This window comes from Pelodiscus sinensis, chromosome 6 (assembly GCF_052426305.1).
Source record: "Pelodiscus sinensis isolate ZL-2025 chromosome 6, ASM5242630v1, whole genome shotgun sequence".
Taxonomy (NCBI): Eukaryota; Metazoa; Chordata; order Testudines; family Trionychidae; genus Pelodiscus; species Pelodiscus sinensis.
The window spans coordinates 6,664,316-6,686,505 of record NC_143057.1 but is presented as its reverse complement, the minus strand read 5'-3'; the positions used below and the strand labels follow the sequence as shown (position 1 = coordinate 6,686,505).

The 22,190-nt window shown below is 45.0% G+C and overlaps 1 protein-coding gene across 1 annotated transcript in view; it reads right to left on the bottom strand.

Annotated features, from left to right (window-relative positions):
• Nucleotides 1-759: 759 nt before the first annotated feature.
• Nucleotides 760-22,190, bottom strand: part of LOC149524113 (uncharacterized) — a 194,950-nt gene continuing 173,519 nt past the window's right edge. The window contains exons 5-6 of the mRNA XM_089779548.1: nt 6,141-6,201; nt 760-1,434 (exon numbers count right to left, since the gene is read on the bottom strand). Coding sequence (XP_089635674.1) covers nt 1,348-1,434; nt 6,141-6,201 — 148 coding nt within the window. The 3' untranslated portion in view covers nt 760-1,347. The remainder of the gene's footprint in view (nt 1,435-6,140; nt 6,202-22,190) is intronic.

Genomic DNA, 22,190 nt, shown 5'->3' with positions numbered 1-22,190 from the left:
AGACAGGGGCTGCTGCCACCCCACGCTACTGCCTCTTTATCAGAGGTGACAGGCACTGAGTGACAGGCAGCCAGACTGCAAAGGGAGCTGTTTTTTAATCTGGCTCCCCTCACAGACCAGTTCCCGCCTGACACCCCGTGCTGCTGCCTCTGATGCAGAGGCAGCAGCGCGGAGTGGCAGGGGGCTCTTTGGGAGTGAGGCCGGCGCACACTGGCTGCTGGTCCCGCCCCCTAGGTCTATAGAATAGTCGAGTAACTGATAAGAATTCATGAGGTTACTCGACTATTCCATTAACTGATATTTAACATCCCTATGTTATTCCCTAATCCTGTGAAAGTTTGAGTACAAGCTTAAACTTTAAAATGCAGGGGACTCACTGAAAATAAGAAGCATGTGCATAAGCCTTTGCAGGACTGAAACCTTGGTCTGACGTGAGATCTCATTACAGCACTGACCTGAGCCACCCCATGTGATGGGGGCTGACTTGTTGACAGAGTCCTGCGCATTGATAATCACCCTGGAAAATGGTTGCCTGCACAGATGCATGCACACAGTTTTGAAGTCTGACACATGTTGATTCACGCCCTCCGTTCTGAGTGGCCTGGAAATTGTCAGCCTGTTGGAACACATGTTGGTTTGCTGAGGGAGCTGCTCCCCGAGCAACTTCTCCAATGTCCCAATTTGGAAACAGAGCTTCACTCACAGTCTGAGAGGAAGTGCTGTGAGACTGAAAGCTGAAGCCGCTCTAATGCCATTCAAATTAGGTTGGCTGGAGAACTGTATGCTCACAGTCATTTGGAGAACTCTTCAACGGCTTGCCTGAACTCAACAGGAACTATGGGTTAAGAGCCACAAAAAACATCTAACCCTCACACTTTTTATTTGAGTTTTAATCAGACCAGTCCCCCCAAACACAGACAGAATGTGGAAGTTACAAGAAGTACCATGCAAGGAAGGAAGTGTTGGAAAGCAAGCTCGGAAAGGAGAGAAGAGCTCATTTCAACTTAGTCTCCCTTCTTCACATGAGCCACAGTCTGCTGATCTCGGTTAGTCCTGGCAAGAGAAAAAACTGAAACTACCAGACAGCAAGTCATTTGGAGAAGAGAAATCAGTGAGTCAAATTGGAATCAAACCTTTGCTCACTTCATTCCCCAGCTGTTTGTTAAGAGGCGATGAAGCTACAGATGTGTCCTTGATTGGCCTTCTTGATTGCAAACTACTTCAGGCTTTTTGGCTTGTTTGAAAGGTTATGTTAATGTCAAAAAATCCAACGTCCGCTGATGTCAGTGGCTTTAGATCACGTCCATAGGGCACGGTCCAGCAAAGCACTAAGACCCGCCCGCTCAGCTAGGTGCATAAGCACATGCCTACATTTAAGCATTTGTTGTTTGAAGCACTGTTGTAGCTCTGTTGACTCCAGAATATTGGAGAGACCTGGTGGGAGAGGTTATACTGTTTACTGGAGCAATTTCAGACCGTGATTTTAGTATCTAGCAGAGTTATGGACTTCTGGCCCCAGGCTCATCTTTTGAAGGTACCATGCAGGCAAGGTTCTTTAGAGGATGAGGACTGAGAGGCCAGATACGGAGTGATTGCTCTGTGAAGAGAGTTCCCCCACAGGTGACAGGTTGGGTTTTTTTTTTGGTCATTTACCATTTCCGGTGTGAATTCATTGAAGAGTAAAGGGATTGTCTGGTTCTACCCACATAGTTGTTATTGGGGCATTCAAGGCAGCAGATCAGGTACCATATTTTGTGATAGTCTGGTGTAGGACCTTGAAAGGTGTGGTCCTGGTTTTAATAAAGACACTGGATTTATGGTCTATGGCACCAGTCTGTAACACACTAACCCCGCTTTTATATCTTGTGATTAAAAAGGCATTAACTGGCCATTTCACCTTGAATGGTCCCTTAGAATATGTGGTAGCTACTTATGTTAAACAATCTGAATTCCGCACCCAGACCAGGGGGGAAGCTGTGTGGGGCTCAAAAGCGTCTCTCTTTCACCAGAAAAGTTAGTCCAAGTTACCTCACCCTCCTTTCTCCCTAAGCATGAGATTAGTCCCAAGCCCATGAGGTCAATGCAGACGTTTTCCAGGACGGTAACTATCAGGGTGCTGCGAACAAGTCTCCCCTCATCAAACTAAGGCCCACTTCATTTCAGTGGGATTGTTCGCAAGGCATATGTGAGTGAATCTTGCTGAATTAGGGCCTTATAAAGGTCTACCAAACTCAACAGTTTCATGTTCAGCATGCACTTAAGCACGATGTTGGAACTGAAAGTCATCGCTCTTGGAAACCTTTATTCACAAGAGAAACTGCTCTGATGCCTCTAATAGGCATTTTGGGAAACTGCTCTGATGCCTCTAGTAGGCTAAATTCTGGGCTCCATTGAAGTCAATAGGCTACTGTCTGTTTTCACTTCTTGGCTGTGTCAGTTGATTTTGTGGAAAAACTTGCCAGCTGTCTACACTGGCCGCTTGAATTTCCGGAAAAGCACTGACGATCTCCTGTAAAATCATCGGTGCTTTTCCGGAAATACTATGCTGCTCCCGTTCGGGCAAAAGTATTTTTCCGAAAGACTTTTGCACAAAAGGGCCAGTGTAGACAGCATAGTACTGTTTTCCGCAAAAAAAGCCCCAATGGCGAAAATGGCACTCGGGGCTTTTTTGCAGAAAAACGCGTCTAGATTGGCCACGGACGCTTTTCCGCAAAAAGTGCTTTTGCGGAAAAGCATCCTGCCAATCTAGACGTGCTTTTCCAAAAATGCTTTTAACGGAAAACTTTTCCGGAAAATCATGCTAGTGTAGACGTAGCCCTTGCGTTTACAACAGGAAGATTTCACGTTTATAGAATAATGTGTCTATATCATAGGCATGTGCAGCACATTTCATTAGGGTGTGCACCCAAATAATGTTTTTTAAATGTACTTTGACCCCCATTAGCCACACTCCTGACCCCTATTAACCACGTCCCTGGCCCCCATTAGCCACATCTCTGGAGGTAACTCTCTCCGGGCAAGATGGGCACATGACCAAAAGTAAAAAGTGTTGTGACCCCCCCCCCCAGGACTTTTCCCACCATCCTCCTACCAATAGGGATTAGTTTGGCCCCCACCAAACCTCCTGCCATGCAACTGTCCTGCAATTGCATTAACCCAATGTGTGTGACATTAATGTGGGGGTTGAGAGGCTGGGAGGGGGGGGGGCGGGAGGGTTCCCTCTAAGAGGGAATTTTGTGTTGTGCACCAGTACTGAGTTCATGTGGCTTGTTTGGATGAGCCACTGTGGCACCCACGTTATTAATAAAATATCTACTTTTCCACTCTGCTGCCATGTCTCCTCCCCTTGCTCCATCAACTCCCCTGGTGCCTGCTGCCCCCCAGCCCCTCACCCTCCTCTGCTGTCCTGACTCCTGCCCTTCTCACTGCCCTCAGCCCTCCTGAGACCTGTCCCCTTACACCAGCCCTTCTCTCCCCCATGCCCACTCCTCCAGGAGCCCCACTCTGATCATGTGAGCTACCCCTCCTCATCCCCTCGCCCAACACCTCCCTCGCCCCTCCCCTGCAGGTGACTGCCCTTCTGCTTCACCCCCAGAATCCCCTGGCACCTGCACCTTCCCTTACCCCTGCACCCTCCTGGTGCCTCCCCCTTCCCTCACTGCCCCTGTCCCCTTTATCCTTTTTTCCCCTGTTGCCCATCCCCTCACCAGACTCTGCCCCCATTCCCCTCATGCCCCTCTGTGCCCTCACACATGACTTGCTCCAACCCCACCTTCCTCATGCCCACCCCTTCTGTCAAGCCTTCTCCCAGCACCTCCCCCTCCAATCCCCAATGCCCTTCCCCTCTCCTCTTCCAGCATCACCCTGTCCCCCCTCCCACTGACACCTCCCCTCCTTCCCTTTTCCTCTTTGTATGCACTTCACCCCTAGCATTTGTGTCTCCTCTACCATGTCCCTTTGGTGCCTTCCCCTTTCTTCCCCCTCTCCCCTCCCACTCCATACAAGCCCCTTCCACCTCTTCCCCTTTCCTCCTCCTCCAGCCTCCCCCACCGCAAAAGCCCCTTCCTCTCCTACCCCTTCCTCTTATTCCCCCCCCCCCCTCCGTTACCTTCAGCTTCTGCCTTACAGCTTGCAGGGTTGGAGTCAGAGCCAGCCCAAGCTGCAGGGCTGGGGAGGAGCACCCCCGGGGTGCTGCGCGATGCTGCAGGGCCGGGTGCTGCCAGGACACGCAGGGGAGCCCCCAGGGTGCCACACGGTGCTGCCGGGACAGGCGGAGGCGCCCCCGGGGAGCCACGTGGTGCTGTAGGGCGGGGCCCGGGCCGCAAAAATGGCTCGGGCTTCCATCTGTAGTCGGGCCCCAGCTGCTTTTGGAGCTGGGCCACTGGGTTTTAAAGTTCCCGGCGTTTCCCCTCTCAGCTGTTGCACGGTGTTCGAGGTCACCGCGCATGTGCTCTCTCTGCCCCACAGTGCCCAGTAGATGGCTGCGGGGAATTTAAAGTGAGGGGCTGTGGTGCTCCATCACAAATCCTCCTCTTCCTCCAGCAGCTGCTGGCTAGCCCAGACATTAGGGTGTGCCTGGGCACACCCGGCACATCCCATGCGCACGCCTATGGTCTATATCACAATACAAGAAAACAATACTATGGGCCAGATCCCCATTTAGAGTAAAGCAGGCCTAGCCCCTCCCACCTCCTCGACTCCTCTTTTGAGTGTGTGATAAGTTATTCATTATTTTATCAGGATTCTTAAAAATATATATCCGCTATGCTTTCATGACTATGCTGGCCTTTCACCAAGGAGCTATTATAAGTCATGCGTTATAACAGGCGGATATCTATCATCTTACAAACCCATTTCCAAGTTCACCATTTTAACAGAACAGAATAGTGTCAAGGCAAGTTTAAAAAAAAACATGAAAAAAATTGAAATCCAAAAGAATAATGTATGTTACAGGATGAGCCTCTCTAATCCGGCTCTCTCCAGTCCGGAAACATCCATGTCTGGCATGATTTTAGTTAGCAGGATAGCCACTTATCATGGGTATGGCTAAGTGCCTCCTGGTCCCATAAAGTTTGTTTATAGCCACCAGTCCTGACTCTCAATGCTTTGTGATGTTATATAGCTCTAATTTATCCCTAAGTGTCTTCTAAGAGCCCAGGAAGCAGTGGAAGTGTTGGGAATGTTTCTAGACGATATTGACCTCCCGTGATTCAGCAAAATCTGTGTCTTGGCACCGGTCAGGTCCCAAAGGTGCTGGACTAGAGAGGTTCAACTTGCAATAAGAATTGATATGTATTTACTGACACCCTCCCCCCACGAACTCAATGAGAATCCTTCCACTAACATCAGTGGGAATTGGATCAGACACTTATTCTTCACTTTTATTTTCACTCTGTAGGATAACCAGATAGCTGAGATTTGGATGTTCTCAGCAATTTAATATATTTACTCAAATCAACACTTTATCCCTCCCGTTTCTGTCGCAAAATATCTAGCAGGCACTAGATCAGTCCACAGCTTCGGCCCTAGCACGCAAGTTAGCAGTAGCAAATACAAACAGCTGTAATGGAGAAGAAAGCAGCACCCCAAAGAAAAGCAAAATAAATAAATTAAACAAGTGTCTGTATAATTAACCATGACAGTAACACACATAGTTGAAAAATGGCACCCGCTCAGGAGTTTGAAATCACTCCTTCCTCCACGTTCACAGTCAGGTTACAAGACATCTTCATTATGTTGCCATCATTAACCCATGTCTCTCAACAAAGTTGGAGGCAACAGTGGCCAATTGGACCCCATCCACCTAAAAGTTCTTTAGATCTGTCGTTGCTTCTGCATCTTGGTAGCACTTAAGGGTTGTGATTAATGCATCTGGAGAGCCCAACCAAGAACACAGCTCTATTGTGCAAGAGTCAGTACGTAATAAGAGACAATCCCTGGCCCCAGCAGCTTACAGTCTCAATATACAGCCAAGAAAAAAGAATGAGGGAAAGGTAGTACTGTCATCCCCATTTTACAGATGGGAACCAGAAGTTCAGGAAGATTTAGTGACTTACTCAACATCACATACTCTTGTAGCAAAACTGTAGCAAAACCAAGAACCGAACCCATATTTTCTGAGTTATCATGTATTGCCTTACCGAGAAGGTCATCCGTCGTCTGCAGTGGCAGCCAACTTCTCCAGGATGTTCAGCTTTGACTCTGTGAAAAAAAAAAAGTTAGAAGTAGCAGAAACAGGAGCTTTAAGCTTTCCTCTAAATGTTGAATAATCTTCTAAGCAGATCCTTAAAAGAGGGAATATGTTGCTAAATAGAAAGATGCCCGTTACCGTTACCAAAGGAAAACATAATCTCAGGTGGATACATTAAGAAAGACAGTAAAACTGAATCCTGATACTGTACACGCTAAACCTGCTATTTGGCCACAGAATTACCTCAGCAATTTAGGAATGAGGACCAAGGCAGGACGTCAAGAAGTAAAGAAACAGTGAGCCATACAGATGGAAATGTCTACTGAAATATAAAGCTCCAGTTATAACTTAGCTGTATTTGCTTCTTCATTCGGTCCATTATCTGTCACACTGAAAATGTGGCATAGTATTTTGGATAGTTTTTCAATGTTAAATGTTAACACCTTTAAGAAACGTTAAATATTAGTGATGTAAAAGAAACCACCACCATTATTAAGAAGAGAGCATGTTCAGAAGCCAAACTACTCCAAGAGGCCTGTGATAAAATTTCTTGGCCAAGATTTTCAAAATAACTTGTGCTCACAAGGTTTGGTGCTCAACCTGAGGTAACCTGAAAAGTACTGATTTTCATAGATAAGATGCTAAGCACTTTCTGACAAATAGGCCCCTCAAGGGTGTCTCACACATAAAAATTAAAGTATTCAAAAGCAGCCATTTTGAAAATATTGGCCCTTTCACTTTAAGGGATTGTATTGTTCCCAAGTCCTTCAACTACTAGGTATTATAGAAATTAATCAATCTGTCTCCAATTAATTCCTGCAGGCCAGTGCTTCATACCAATATCATAAAAACACACCAGTAACACTGACTTTTAAGCCATCTCTTCCCATGAACAGCACAAAACTAGCTAGTCCTCACGCTTTCATCCCTGCCAATACAGTGGTAACACATGAAGTCAACAGCAGGACTAAAACCAGAAAATCTGTTTGCTGTCTTGCTATCCAAAGCCTATGAGTAACTCACAACACCCTTTAATGTTAGTTAAATAGTGAAGAATATTGAACCTAAATTTCAGCCACCAGCTCTAAATCTATCACAGGCCACCAATATTATATGGTGAAATTAAAATATTTAAATGATGCTTTAAGCCCATGGTTCAATTCACTCATTCTTCAGTAAGTAAAAAACAAGGTTCAAGACTTCTTAATTCATGAAGCAGACAGACACAGGGCTACCCTCAGCTGGTATAAAGATGGATCAACTCATAGGCCACATCTATACTTGTCCTGCCAAAGATCAATCTTCTGGTGTTCGATTTAGTGGGTCTAGCAAGAACATTCTAAATCAAATGCTGAGGGTGCCCCATATTGATGCCAGGATTCCTTGATTTGTGAGGAGTAAGGGAAGTTGATGGGATTACTTGATCCCATTGACCTGCTGCGGAGATGGCACCAACCTCAGCTTAAGGTATGTCGACACCAATGAGAACCTAACAGAGGTTGCTGGTTGTGATTCTGCCAGGGATGGTGTCATTATTTGTGTTGCTATTGCATGTTGGGACACCACTCAAGGATCAAGACCGCTCTTGTTGGCACAGTGCATCTATGCAGCAAAAAGATAGTCCATGCCCCAAAGAGCTCACAGTCTAGGTTATGCCAAAATCACAACAGCTGGATGAGACAAAACAAAAGGAAATGGTCACATGAGCAAGTTAACCCCCAATACGCAAAGGTGTTATGATGCAAGATGTGAATGGAATGATTCTACAAGGCTCAATCCAACCTCCCTTAAAACCAATGGCAAGTATCCCATAGAGTAGAAGCATTGGATCAGCCTCCCGAGGAAGAACAGATCAGATTGTTCTCTGAAGCTCAGGACCTTTCCCTTTTCACACCAACACGCTTACTAAATACTTGCCTAATTTTTTGTTCATGGCAGCAGCAGCCTTAAAAACTTGTCACTTCGACTGTATAGCTGCACTATTCCCTCCCCTTCCTAGGGAAAATACCTTGGATCCTGCAAATCCTGCGGCTAGAGAACTGTAAATCATTAATTATCTCAAGCAACTGGTGAGTTTCTAGGGCCTCCATTGGATTTTTCCTAGCTAATGAAACTGAATGCTGGGCTTGGACCTTACCGCCATGGCTGAGAACTGTAGTCATAGAATCCCAGGACTGGAAGACACCTCAGGAGTCATCGAGTGCAGCCCCCTGCCCAAAGCAGGACCAACCCAACTCAATCATCCCAGCCAGGGCTTTGTCAAGCCAGGACTTAGAAACCTCTTGGGATGGAGAGTCCATCTCCTCCCTAGGGAACCCATCCCAGTTCTTCTCCACCCTCCTAGGGAAATAGTTTTTCCTATTTCTGCCCTGACTATGGCTTCTTCCGGGTAACCTGGCCAGCTTTTCTGCCCTGCACACCCACTTTGGAGGGATGCATGCTGGACTATGGGCTGGAACTTGTTAGGCAGGCTGAATTCTTCCAGACGTTCTCCTAATAGCCTGGTGCAAGAAGAGAACAAACAAGCCGGCTTGGCTTTGCCTAACATGGTATGTGCTGAGAGAGAGAGAGGGAGCGCTCAAAAATGAGCTGCTGGTCTGTTGCCTGCATTCCCCACTCTGAGCGCAGTGTTAACAGAGTTTGTAAGGATGCTGGGAAAATAAGATGAGTTTTCGGAGCACAAGCTCTCATGGCTTCTGATTAAAAGAATCCAGCTCCCAGGTTGGTACAGTTCTGGCCTCATACTGTATTAAACATACATTCCTGCCTCTCCACTTACTTGCCCAGTTTCCTATCTGAAACCCATTATTTCACAAAGGTCATTTAGACACCTTCAGCACCACACCATAAAATTACCTCCCGTGTCGGCTTTGAAATAATCTTCCTTCCTCTTTCTCTCGCTTCTTTTGGGGAGAGGGGGCAATTCTCGAATTGACAGCTATTTAAGGCTGCTCTCATTTATGTCAAACATGCCACCTTCGGGGAGTATTTTGGAGCAGTGCTGTTACAGGAAATAGATAGATTAAAAAAAAAAGAAGAAGAAGAAGAAGAGGTAATGAATATGAAGTGTAAATGCCTTACTGAAGTAACGGAGACATGTACTAACAGCAAGTGAAATTTGACCTTCTGGCTGGAAACCGGATAGCGAACCAATTGGAGAACTTAAGAAAATTGGATCAGCCTGAATAGGCACAGAGTAAACACTGGAAGTGCAACATAGTCTTATTAAACATAATGCACATTTAATGCATAATTTTATTGCAACCAATTTCATGCTACTGCCTTAAATGAGTCTGAGTCTACTACCACTGCAGCGGTCCACTTCCATTAGTGCCTCTTAACAGAATTGCAAGGCCGGTAAACGAGCGCTGCTCTTATCTCTTCCTTAACCCGTACTTTCTGCTTCATAAACCCTCCCAGCTCCCGTGGCTTCCAGAGAGATCTTGTCTTCGTTCAGTACACGGCTTCTGAAACACTAAACTGTTCTGGCAAGCCTTTCACAGATGGGAATGGTACAACATTTCCATTTTATGCTGGTGCAGTAAAGCAGTGAACCTTTGCATCTGTAGATCACTTGTCTGAATACTGGCCCTACAATAGGAGTTCCTGGAATCTATAAAATCTTCCTGGTGTGCAGGATTTTTCAAGCACAGCTGGCAAAACCCTATTTTTCTAAGTGACAGCGGCAGTATTTGCTTTCTGACAAGAACAAGGAATAAGGAAAACAAATGACACCCAGTGCTAAGCAGGTGGGTAACTCCTCACAGATTGATATAGTAGAGCTGGATTCACACATGTGACACAGCAAGGAAGCGGTAGTTAATTGGAACCATCAAAGCATGGAAATTCAGAGCTGAAGCTTGCAAGCTCTGCAAACTTTCCAGGTTGTGCCTACATATTGAGAGGCTCTGAGTACAGCCAGAATTTTTATCTGGATCCAGATTTTCAAATCCCGAAGAGAGAAGGGGTTTGGCTTGGTTCATTCCAGAGAGAGCGTCTATTCCAATTGGCGTGGAGTAACCCTCCACAAATGTTCAACCTTCAGGGCTTGAATCTGGATTTCAATCTGAACGCATCTCTAAATTCACCAACCCTATCATGTCTACTAGGTAGCAAAAGGAAGTAGCTCTTCCTACAACACACAGTCAACCTGTGGAACTCCTTGCCAGAGGATGCTGCGAAGACCAGGACTTTAACAGGGTAGAAAAAAATAACTAGATAAATTCACACCCACAGTGCTGGGTGTTGCATGAATACGTAAGATGGATCTACACCTGAAAAATCAGATCAACCTAGCTATATTACTGATAGCTGTGAAAAATGTTGTGCCCTAAGAGACAGTTTGGTACACCTGACCCCAAAATATAGATATATTTAGGTCAATGGAAGAATTATTTTATCACAGGAGTGTGCATTAAGTAGCCCAGAAGCCAGATTCTGTTTTTAGTCCCTGGCAGGCCACTAGATGCTTTGTTTACCTAAGCATCCACCAATATGGCCGCTCGCAGTGCCTATTGGCTGCAGTTCGCCCTTCCCAGCCAATGGGAGCCGCAGGAAATGGCACAGGCACTTTCCACAGCTCCCGTTGGCTGGGAACAACGAACAGCGGCCCCTGAGAGCTGTGAATGGCTGTATTTAAGGATACTCAGGTAAATAAAGTGCCCGGCAGCCTGCCAGAGACTAACCTGGGCAAACCACGGCTGGCCCGCAGGCCGCTTATTGCTCAGTTCTATCCGCTCAGCTACTCTCTCTCAGATCGGTGTTTACCTAAACTGATAGAAAACCCCTTCCGTCAATCCCTGCTCTAAAGAGTCTATAATTTTAGTTAATGACAGGATGCAACACAGGAACGAAGCAAACAGGCAGATGGGAAGCAACAGGATAAGTCAGCAGTGACCACCCTCAAGCATTCACAAATCCTGGGTCCAGATCCCTAAAAATCATGAAATTGGCTTAAAATGGGAGATTAGAGGGGAAAGAAAAGTCCTGTTTTCCTTTGAGTCACCATCTGCTTATCGCGCCTTTGGAAGCCATGCGTTCGGTTTTTTTTCTGTAACCCCAAATGCTGGACACTTTTTAAAGCTGGACAATAGGACCATGATAAAAATTGTCAACACTGAGGCTTGGTGAGTCAGGCGGACTAGAAAGACAGTCGTTGCCTCAGAGCCTTTCAGTCCACAAGTGAACGAGTACCCCAAACTCACATAAGCTGCAGACACCAAGTACTTGCAACACGGTAAGGATGGGTGTTGTAATGGGATCTTGTGAGACTAAACATGCCACTGGTTCATTGCCAGGAATAAGGCCGTCAGCAGCACACATACAGCTCCTGACAGCCGAATGGACACCGGCAGAAGCTAGAACCACCTGACAAAACGCCCCTCCTGATTGGCCGAATAAGCTGGCAGGTTTGGTCTTAAGCCCAGGAGCAACAGTAATTTGTGGCTGCTCAAAGCATTCGCCCCCAGCAACGATAGTTCTTTCTTGTTCGTGTCCTGCTTCAGACCTTGGCTTGACTCTGTCATGGACCCAGCTCCGCTCCTGACTAGATACCCTCCAGATAACCCAGATCTGACCCTTGGCTCCTATTCCTGGAAAACTGCAGCTCTGGCCAGTAGGCATAACAACCCATGCCCCAGTCTCTGAGGCCATGTCTACACTAGGAAACTATTTCAAAATTAGTAAATTCAACTTAACTCCCAATTGAACAAAATTGAACTAACATGTCCACACAATGGGGAAACCTCGAAATTAGTCCGAGGCAGACTCTGCTATTGTGGATGCGCTACCTCAGAATTAGAGCCCCAAGAAGCACTGGGGAGTCATTTCAAAATAGTGACACAGGCACATCCACATGACCACTATTTCGAAATAACTATTTTGGAATTAGTGTGATGCCTGATGAAAAGCAGGAGTACTGATTTCAAATTCCATGGCTCGTTATTTCAAAAGCCCGGGCATGGACACCCCCCTTATAATTTCGACCTTGGGGGGTTATTTCATATAGACCAGGCCTGAAACTCAATCTCTAAGGCACATCTAGACTACGTTTTAATTTCGAAAGAGGATATGCAAGGAATTTGCATATCTTCTTTCGATCACATTTTCGAAAGAGGATCTTTCGAAAGTGAAAGTAGTCTGGACTGTTAAAAAAAACCCACCTTTTTTGAAAAAAACACTCTTCCTAGAAAAAGGAGGTTTGTACGGTTTTTCAAAAAAGAGTTTTTTTTCTCAAAAAAACCTGCATCCAGACAACTTTCACTTTCTAAAATGCGATCCGAAGAAGATATGCAAATTCCCATGGAATTTGCATATCCCCTTTCGAAATTAAAATGTAGTCTAAACGTGCCCTAAGGCCACACTGTTGTTTCAAGCCACTTTGATTTGTAGTGGGCAAAGAATTTGACCCAAAAGCTGGACAGCCACAGTGGACTTCACCACACGGTGCTGTGATGACCTGCCATGCTTTTCAGCTTACCTGTTGCACAGTCACATTGCTTAATGCTCTCACCCACCACAGTGATGAACTCAGAACAAGAATCTATGTAGAAGAGACTGAACCAGGGCCAATGGGAGTGCCTGCCCTGTTTGGAGCTCCCCTGCAGGTGTGTGCACCCAAACAGGTGATATTTGTAAGCGTATACACCACTAGAGTGTGCCTAAATGACCCAACAAAAACAGACAGTCCTCTAAGTGCATTTTCAGAGTAGTTAGGGGGTACAAATTATATTCCTAATCCTAGGTGATGGCTTTGTACATTTAAGGAATGATGAATTATTGAAAAGCACTCTGTACGTAATGCTTTTCTCTCCATTTCCTACAAATCAAATTACCAAGAGATGCATTTGATTGTGAGCATATTTTGAAAATGCAAAAGCCATGCAATTTTCTTTTGTTGTTATTATTTTCAAAAAGCAAGACAAATTCGTCAATCATCTTTTCCTCTAAAAAAAAAATCTAACTACCAATAGGGCAGCACTCATGAACAATAAGAAGCTAATGTGCGTGAGTGATGGAGGAGGAAAAAATGGGTAAATAAAATATTTCAGTGTCGGTCTTCCAAGGAGCCATTAGCAGTGAGGAAAAATAAGTGAAAACTCTGTAAAGTGACAACACCATTGTTTTACGTCAAACCAAAAAGTTGAGACCTGCCTGCACGCATGTGATCACACTGTCACCTTTATAAATGCCAAACTGTGTTTTTGGGAACCTAACTATCAATCTAAGTATGCATTGCATTGGTTGGTACTCACACACACATAGCTATACAATTCCAAGCACATTGATACAAGCAGGACTCCATTTTTTGTTTGAGAATTTCTGTCTCTGGCAATTACAGGTTGGACCTCCCTGATCCAGCAATTACAGGTTGGACCTCCCTGATCCGGCATTCACTGAACTAGGGAACTTGCCAGACCAGGGGAGGTCAAAGATCCCTTCCCAGACATCAGTCCCAGCCACTGAGCTCTGCTCCTTGCTCTCCTCTGTCCACTCTCAGCCACGTCTGCCCCACTGCCAGCCTGGGCTGTGCTTCCTTCTGGACCCCGGATGTTGCCGGACCAGTGTCCCGGATTTTAGAGTTTCAGTCTGCAGCATAACCAATGTATGTGCATCAATTTTAAGGCCAAAAGGGACAAGTAAACTGTAACATTTTCAAAAGCGCTCCAGTGTTTTACAAGCCTAAGTCTCATTTTTTCATGAGGCACTTAGGTCTCAAGTCTCACTCATAGTCAATGGGACTCTCATTCAAAGTCAATGGGTTCCCTAGGGCGGGAGTGGAGTCTCCATCCCTAGAGGTGTTTAAGTCCCAGCTTGACGAAGCCCTGGCTGGGTTGATTTAGTTGGGGTTGGTCCTGCTTTGGGCAGGGGGTTGGACTTGGTGACCTCCTGAGGTCTCTTCCAGCCCTAGGGTTCTATGATTCAAGTCACGTTTACACTTCCAACTTGAGGTGTAAATTTCAGCATGAGGAGATGTAACTTTGCAAGCTCCAGTTGAGCTAAAACTCACAAGTCGCTTCAGTGGCATGAGTGATGGGAAAGGCTAACCAAGTATTAGTCCCTCTGAGATGCAAAGTAAATACTCAGGCAGCTAACCCCTCCCACCACTTGCACGGCCATGGCTAACCTCTACTTTAAGCTGGCACCAGTACACCTCTGAGAGCTCAAATGTACACCTTGAGCTCCAAGTCTTACTCTCAGCCTCCTAAATCACAGGTGCTTTTGAACATGTTACTCCCAGTCTATTCTCTTGCAGGACACAGCTCCTCACTCATGACATCATGCTTCACTCCTCCTTCTCCTTTCCTGTCAATGGTTGGGCACAAGAAGGGAGCAGAACAAAAAGAGGATCAATCCCCATTCGTCTGGTGGTTCGTTATGGGTGCGATGCCCAGCATTGAAGGTGAAAAGCAATGTTCATTCCAAGTTGTAGATTCTTCTCTCATCCCACCCTTGTCTCAACTTTCCTTGAGCTTCCTAAGCTTTGTCTAAGAATAGGCTTGAATTATTTTCTTTTTTAATATCTGAAATCAATGGACAAACTGTGTAGGAGAGGAAGCAATGAGTTTGTTCCTCTTCAAGATGTTTCTGAACAAAGCATTCCTATGCGCATCTATAATACGGTTTTGTTCTACCAACTTCCAACTAGCTTTCAGAGGAGATAACTTGGTAAAAATTGATCTTCCTAAAGCAAAAAGGAGACTAAAAGGACAAAAGTCATAATGGTGGACCTTAAGACAATAGTAATGTTAATGTAAAAGCAGATTTTGAGGCCCTTACTCATTCAGAGGAGTAAATTTCCCCACCAGTACCCCCCTTGATTTCCATGGGGCTATTAGTGCCCCAACAGTCTGATCTAATTGCTTTTGGGTACAATGGAAATTAAGTGCCTCACTTAATCCCACTTGGACTGGGATTTGGATCAGACTCCTCTCTGTCCATGTATCTTTTGTGATTGTCCATTTTAACATTCGGATCCTGTGAGCAATTGAACAGGCTCAGTCCAGCTCTTTCCTACAAGTCATTGGGAGAGAAAAGACCCAGGACCTTGCTGAGGCTGCGCAGCACCTCGAAAGGGTTCGACCCCCTCCGACAGGTCTCATGGGTAACAGACAGAGACATGGCAGAGATGGTAGCAGGGTTGGAACTTGGACCACACTGGGAAAATACACCACAGAAGTTACACAAAACTAGTAGGAGTTGTAACTTTTATAATTGTCACGGTGAATGAAAGACTCCTCACTACAGAAATTCACCACCATTTATAATCTATATAAAAAAGATATTTTGATATAAAGAGTCAATAAATGGGCGAGGCTTTCATAAATTATCAATTGCTACACAGACTAATAGGTTGTTTCTAATTATGGATTGTAACAATCTACTGCATCTTCTAGAGCTAGGTTTATCCATCCATCCATCACATAGGTGACCCCTTATTGCTACTATGCTTGGAAGGATTAGGTTCTTATTGGTACACCTTGCTTTCACTGTACCCTCACAAAGCGATAAAAAAATATTTCCATTGATAATAACTGAAATTTATAGACAGGCAAAGTAAGACAAATACTGCTTGAGAAATGAGTAGCGTCAAAATTACAGTGATTTAGAGTTCTGTATTCAGCTTGTTGCAAATGGACTGGTGAATGAATGGCAAAAAGAAGAATAACTTATGGATTTCAAGATATTTACTTTGTGAGTTTTGACATGTGATATTGACAATTTATATTATAATGGTTTAAAAAGATTTAACTTTTCAAATCTCAAAGTCTATCATTAAAGAATTGTCTGACTGCCCACAACAGCGTGGAAATCTGAATAAACAAAAAACTAAAAAATGCTTAAAATAAGTTTTGCATTTCTCCCTTAAAATTATAAAAAAACTGAATTCTGCCAAGTCTAATTATTATTATTACTATTAATCATTTGCATTACATCATTGCCTTGCACCCCAATCATAAACCAGCTCCCCATTAGGTGTTCTACAAAGACAGGACCAAAAGATGTGCTTTACCATGCTTGGAAATAATTTGATACCTGCATTTACTCACTCAGGTGTTATTTATTTTTCCCTCTAAACCAACAACAAAAGCAAGTTTATTTTTTAAAAGGTAGCACACTAAAACAATACAAAAGGAGATACATTTTTACAGCTTGAGGAACTCACAGCCACTGGATGTTAAAGAGGAAAATGACTTTTGGAAGAGACCTAGATATGTATGTAGCTAACAGTGCAATAGCTAGGCTGGTTAGTATAATATGATTAGGGTGGCCATTCCTCATGCGTTAGGACAGCGGTGGGCAACATAGGCGAGTGACTGGGTAGCATGGGTGGCCCTCCATCTCAGTGGGCTGCAAGATTGTCATATCCAAGAAGGTCTCCCGGGATAGGGCAGTTTTGCTCACGGTGCTTGCGCACTTAGAATATGCGGGGTGCGCCAACTGAACCGTAGCAGCGCTTTGATTGGATGCAAAGGGAGCACACGGCTGTCACAGTCACTGTGGTGTGTAATCAACACGCACCTCACTTTGCGTGCCCTGCCTTTACATGTCACTTTAGTAACGCCGGTAGGGAAAAAACCTACGTGGACAGAAACCAGTGGAATCCAGCAGTCCTGCGCATGGGCAATGAGATGCAAAAGTCTTAGGGGGGCCATGCATGAAGCCCATAGGTCATAAATTGATCATCACCTCTCCTTTGGGTCATAAATTGATCATCAATTAGGGGTCAAAATCTTTCCCTCCAGGTGACAGTGTTTGGCATGGAGGTAAATTGCAGTGGTAATGACTTAGCACTAAGGTCAGATACAATGCCAAGCTGAAACAATCTTGGCCTTTTGTGATATGCTAAGAGAGTTATCTTTTTTTTTTAAATTTTTTTTTAAGAAATGAGAGAGTCAGGAGCCCCACGTGCTTTCATGCTTTTCTCATTTCTATCCATTTTATCGTACGCCCGATATCAGAACAAAAATGCACTTTCGCTGTAGGCCAGTTTTCAAACCACATTGTTCTAAACTTCTGAAAATCAGGGTCCTCGATAGCAGTGGTAAACCCTTAAGTCTAACTCCGTTAGTAGGTGCTGCTATCATAGAGATGATTTAATACAGATTTCAAGTGTTTCTCCTGTGTCCGACAGCCATCATTCACCGCAAAAGGGCTGTAAATCAAAGGAAGTCTCTGAGGGCTTTAGTTTCAAATACATATATATCAGCTCTAAACCAAATCAAGAAATTTCATACCAGAAACCAACATTTTCTTTGTCTATTTAGTCATTCCCTTGTTTTAAACTTCAAAAGTAGAACAAAAAATGTCTTTCCAACACCTCTACCATGTTGGGGTCATAGATGAACTCCTCCATCAAAAGGAAACAGGACAGTGCTCATAAAGGCAGCATGGTGCAGTGGCTAGAGAATTAGATGAGCGATCGTCTGGTGTGCCTCGGACAAATCACGTCACCTCTTTGTGGTTAGGTTTCTCCCTCCACCCTGGGCCTCGCTTAGTCACTTAGACCGTAAGATCTTCAAGGAAGAGACGGTCTTCCAGGGCTTGTCTCCACTACACCAGGTATTGACGCTGCAGCAGTCAATCCACCAGCTGTCCATTTATCATAGAATCATAGAACACTAGAACTGGAAGGGCCCTCATGGCAGGACCCAGTACCATCTAGACCATCCCTGATAGATGTCTGTCTAACCTACTCTTAAATATCTCCAGATATTTCACAACCTCCCTGGGCAATTTATTCCAGTGTTTAACCACCCATTAGAATTTTTTCCTAATGTCCAACCTAAACTTCCCTTGCTGCAGTTTAAGCCCATTGCTTCTTGTTCTATCCTCAGAGGCCAGGAAGAATAATTTTTCTTCCTCCTCCTTGTGATACCCTTTTAGATACCTGAAAACTGCTATCATGTCCCCTCTCAATCTTCTCTTTTCCAGACAAAACAAGCCCCGTTCTTTCAGTCTTCCCTCATTGGTCATGTTCTCTAGACCTTTAATCATTCTTGTTGCTCTTCTCTGGACCTTCTCCAATTTCTCCACACCTTTCTTGAAATGTGGTGCCCAGAACTGGACACAATACTCCAACTGAGGCCTAATAGGCGCAGAGTAGAGCGGAAGAATGACTGCTCGTGTCTTGCTCACAACACACTTGTTAATCTTCTTAGGCATGATAAATAAATCTCTGAGCACCCTCTTGTTGACATTGGTACTCCACCATGAGGAGAAAAGAAGCTGTCATCAATGGCTACCCCGTGCTGTTAGGGTTTGAATCTCCTTGCTGCCGAGGGACGTAAAATTGCCTCTCAGGACGTTGCTTGGAATCGCAAGAATGAGAAGACTATCCCGTGCTGGAATGCTGAGGGCATCTGAGTGCACAGGGAGTCATGAAGAATATATGTGTCTGGCCTGGAATGGAAGATCAGTGACAGAGATATCTGGGTACTTGTTCTGGCTCTAAATTAGCATTTAATGCAATCTGGCTCCACATACAGGACTGTTCCTATTTTGGAAAACACAGTCGCTGTATTAGCTGGGACATGAGTCAGCGACGAGGCCAGCAGAACCATCTCTCAAATTAGCATTCCTCCAGCCAAAAAAATACTGAAGGGCTTTATCCCAGGAAAGTCACTTTGACTCACACAGACCATGTCAGTTTGAATCACACTGAAACTACCGTGACAACAAACTTTACCAGAGGACACTCCATCGGAGTTTGGTCTCCGTCCAATTTTTCGGCCGCTTTAGAGAAGTGAAGTACAAAAGGAAATGCAGCAAGCGTGCAATAACAAAATACCCACAATCTGGAGCCACTTCAAGAACCGAACTAATATCTCTTAGTGGTCTTGGCAGGATAAGTTAATAATCCAGCAGTTTTATATCAAAAGTCCCTTGACTGAGTCTCGGCAAATCTCAGCCTGTTGTCCTAACTGAAATTAATTTGATACTTCTAGCTTATTTCCTACTGGTCAATAATTAATTTCACAAAACACTCTCCCCTTTCTCTTCTTCAGATATTATTGGCAGCCTCTCCCCAGGAGAATCATAGGCCCAGCTAATTCACAGCCTCTTTTCTCCTTGAGCACCGACATGCAGCCATTTTCCAGATAATACGGAAAGCTTTGCAAGGTCTCCAGAGGACTCTCCCACCTATACAGAGTAAGGTAGGTACTAGAAAAGGCTGATCTCGGGCTGATCTCAACCAGAATAGTTCAAAGGAGCAGGGCCACTTCACACCACTGGAGTGTGTGGCCCATGATGGCTGGTTTGGAGGGAGGGGGGGGAGACACACAAAAAAACCACTTGCCCATTTGACTACTGGAGTTCAAATCCCTGTTTGCCTGTCTTGAGTAAGATAATTTGTCAGACACCAGCTGCAGTTCGTTCTTTCCTCATGGGCACGCTTGTTATTATGTTACAGCGCGCGTGAAGAATGTTGAACGTCATTGAAGTGAAAATGATTACAACTGCATTTGCGCAAATAATCTGCGGCCTTCTTTCTGGGAGAGCACGTCAGTAAAACAATCCTCATTCTGGGCAGGGGAGGAGGGGGAGGGAGAAGAACCGACGAGAAGCGACTTTGAGAACAGACAATGAGCCCTCAGCCCCAGATGGAAATGGTCCTCGCTCCCTCTCGCTCTGAAATTGTTCTTCGGGAGGCTTTCCAGGGTAGGTTTCTAGAGCGACACCATGTCCAATTACGTATAAGGCGGAATGAAAAGGCGCAGGGCCTGTCTTTCCAGTTCAGAAAGGGGGGTGGGGGAACCCACGGAGTCCTGCGAATAAGAAATGAACAGACTGACCTTTTCAGAGCTGCTGAAAGAGAAAACCAGATGTATTCCTCAAGAGTCACTATGAGTGAAGGGTGATAAAGGCTTGCATTGTGCACTTGAATAAAAGGAAAGCGAACCAGAAAACAGCAGCTGATAATAGTCAGGCCAGGCTGTGCTATTGTCCAAAGCACAAATGTTCAGCGCTGGCCTAGACCACCACTGCTGGTATATACAGCACGGATGAAGGCCCCTTTATTCTGCCTACCTATAGGAGTTTACATGCAACGGCTAACAATTATACAGCCAGAGCGCCTATATAAAAAGGGGTATCAGGGCTTGCTATTCCCTGCCCTCCACTGCCTTTCTAACAATGCTCTGAAAAATCTGAATCTCAAACTCTCCCCATCCAGCCATCAAAGAAAGAGACAAAAATCAGCTTGTTTTCATTCATATTTAAGGGGAAGGAAGGGACGGCTAAAGAGAGGAGGGACGGCTAAAGGAAGGAAGGGACGGCTAAAGGGACGGCAACCCCACTAAAAAGGCGACAGTGCAGTATGCTCTAACAAGGGGCCTCCAAAGCTCAGATAGGAGAGTGGGAGGGAATGATAGGCTTCAAGAGGAGCACAGGATCTGGAGGGAGGGGATGAGTGAGGGACATCGAGGCAAGATCACCCAATCTTCTACCAGGCAGAGTCACATACAGGGAGAAGAAAGCAAAGAGCAAGCGGGCATATAATTCTGAAGTACGGAAAATGAGGCAAAGAATAACATCCATCTCCTTGTATGTGAAGATAGAAACTACCTTGCAAGATGGGATGGTCAGCCATCGCATATCTGCCAGTCTCTGCCATTTTCGAGCATTTCAAACCGAGATGAACACAACAAGGGCCACACTGGGTCAGACAAAAGGTCCATCTGACCCAGTGTCCTGCCTGATGACAGTGGCCAATGCCACATACCTCAGAGGGAGTAAACAGAACATGGCATCATCAAGCGATCCCTCCCCTGTCACCCATTTCCAGCCTCTAACAAACAGAGGCTAGGGACACCATTCCTACCAGCCTGGCTAATAGCCATTGATGGACTTACATTCATGGAGGTTATCTAGTTCTTTTTTGAACCCTGTTAAAGTCCTGGTCTTCACAACATCCTCTGGCAGGGAGTTCCACAGGTTGACTCTGCATTGTGTGAAAAAATACTTCATTTTTTTAAAAAAACCTGCTGCCAATTAATTTTATTTGGTGACCCCCCCTCATTTTAATGTGATGGGAACAAGTTCATAACTTTTCCTTATTTATTCTGCATACCGGTCATGATTTTATAGCTCTCTATCATATCCCCCCTTAGTCTCCTCTTTTCTAAGCTGAAAATTCCCAGTCTTTTTTAATCTCACGGACTATGCAAGTAAATTCCATCCATTGGCGCTAGTTATTTTTAGAACCAGGCATGATACACTTCTGCCAGCATCTATCCACATCAAGGCAAGTGTAAATCTTTCTCCGTGTTCAGAATGGGTTGGAAAGCCTTGCCTTTTCTTTTTTAATGTATGTAATCTGAAATGAGGCCTTGTGAGCGTACACACGGGTGTGTGGTTTTCGCTGAATTGTCCTCTCCTTCAGGAAACTGACTAGAGGTGCGAAGGAATTACCAGATTTTTTTCCTTTTTTTTTTTTTTTTTAAAGTATCATGGTGAGTTGATTGTTTGTGCAGTCCTGATGACACAATCCTAGAGGATAAACTTCTAAATTTGTCTGCAGAATAACTACGTGGAGAGCTAGGGATAGGGCATTAGACTGACAGATGATACAAACCATCTTCCCAGCTCTGCCTCTGTCCTGCTGTGTGATTTTGGGTCTCTCTGTGCCTCTCTTTTGTTTCCCAATCTGTTTCGGTCTTGTCTATTTCGACTGTCTCTTGGTATGCGTATGTGCAGCGCCTAGCACAAGGGAGTCTGATTTGAACAGGGGACTCCTGGGTACTACAGGAATAGAAACAAAGAAGTAGAATCGGTACCAGCTCTCTGTCACTCTGCAAAAGGAAGAGAACAAAGGATACTTCTCTGTCCTCTGGAGCATTTGCCCCTTTGCTTCTCTACCATGACTGCCAAGGAGATGTCTAATTAGTGCCAACAGTGGCACTTTTCTTCTTCTGACCTCCACTAGGACTGAGAACCTCCCATCTGATCTCCCATTGACCCCTCTGGATGTTTCCAAGCTGGCTGGATAGTTCGCCTT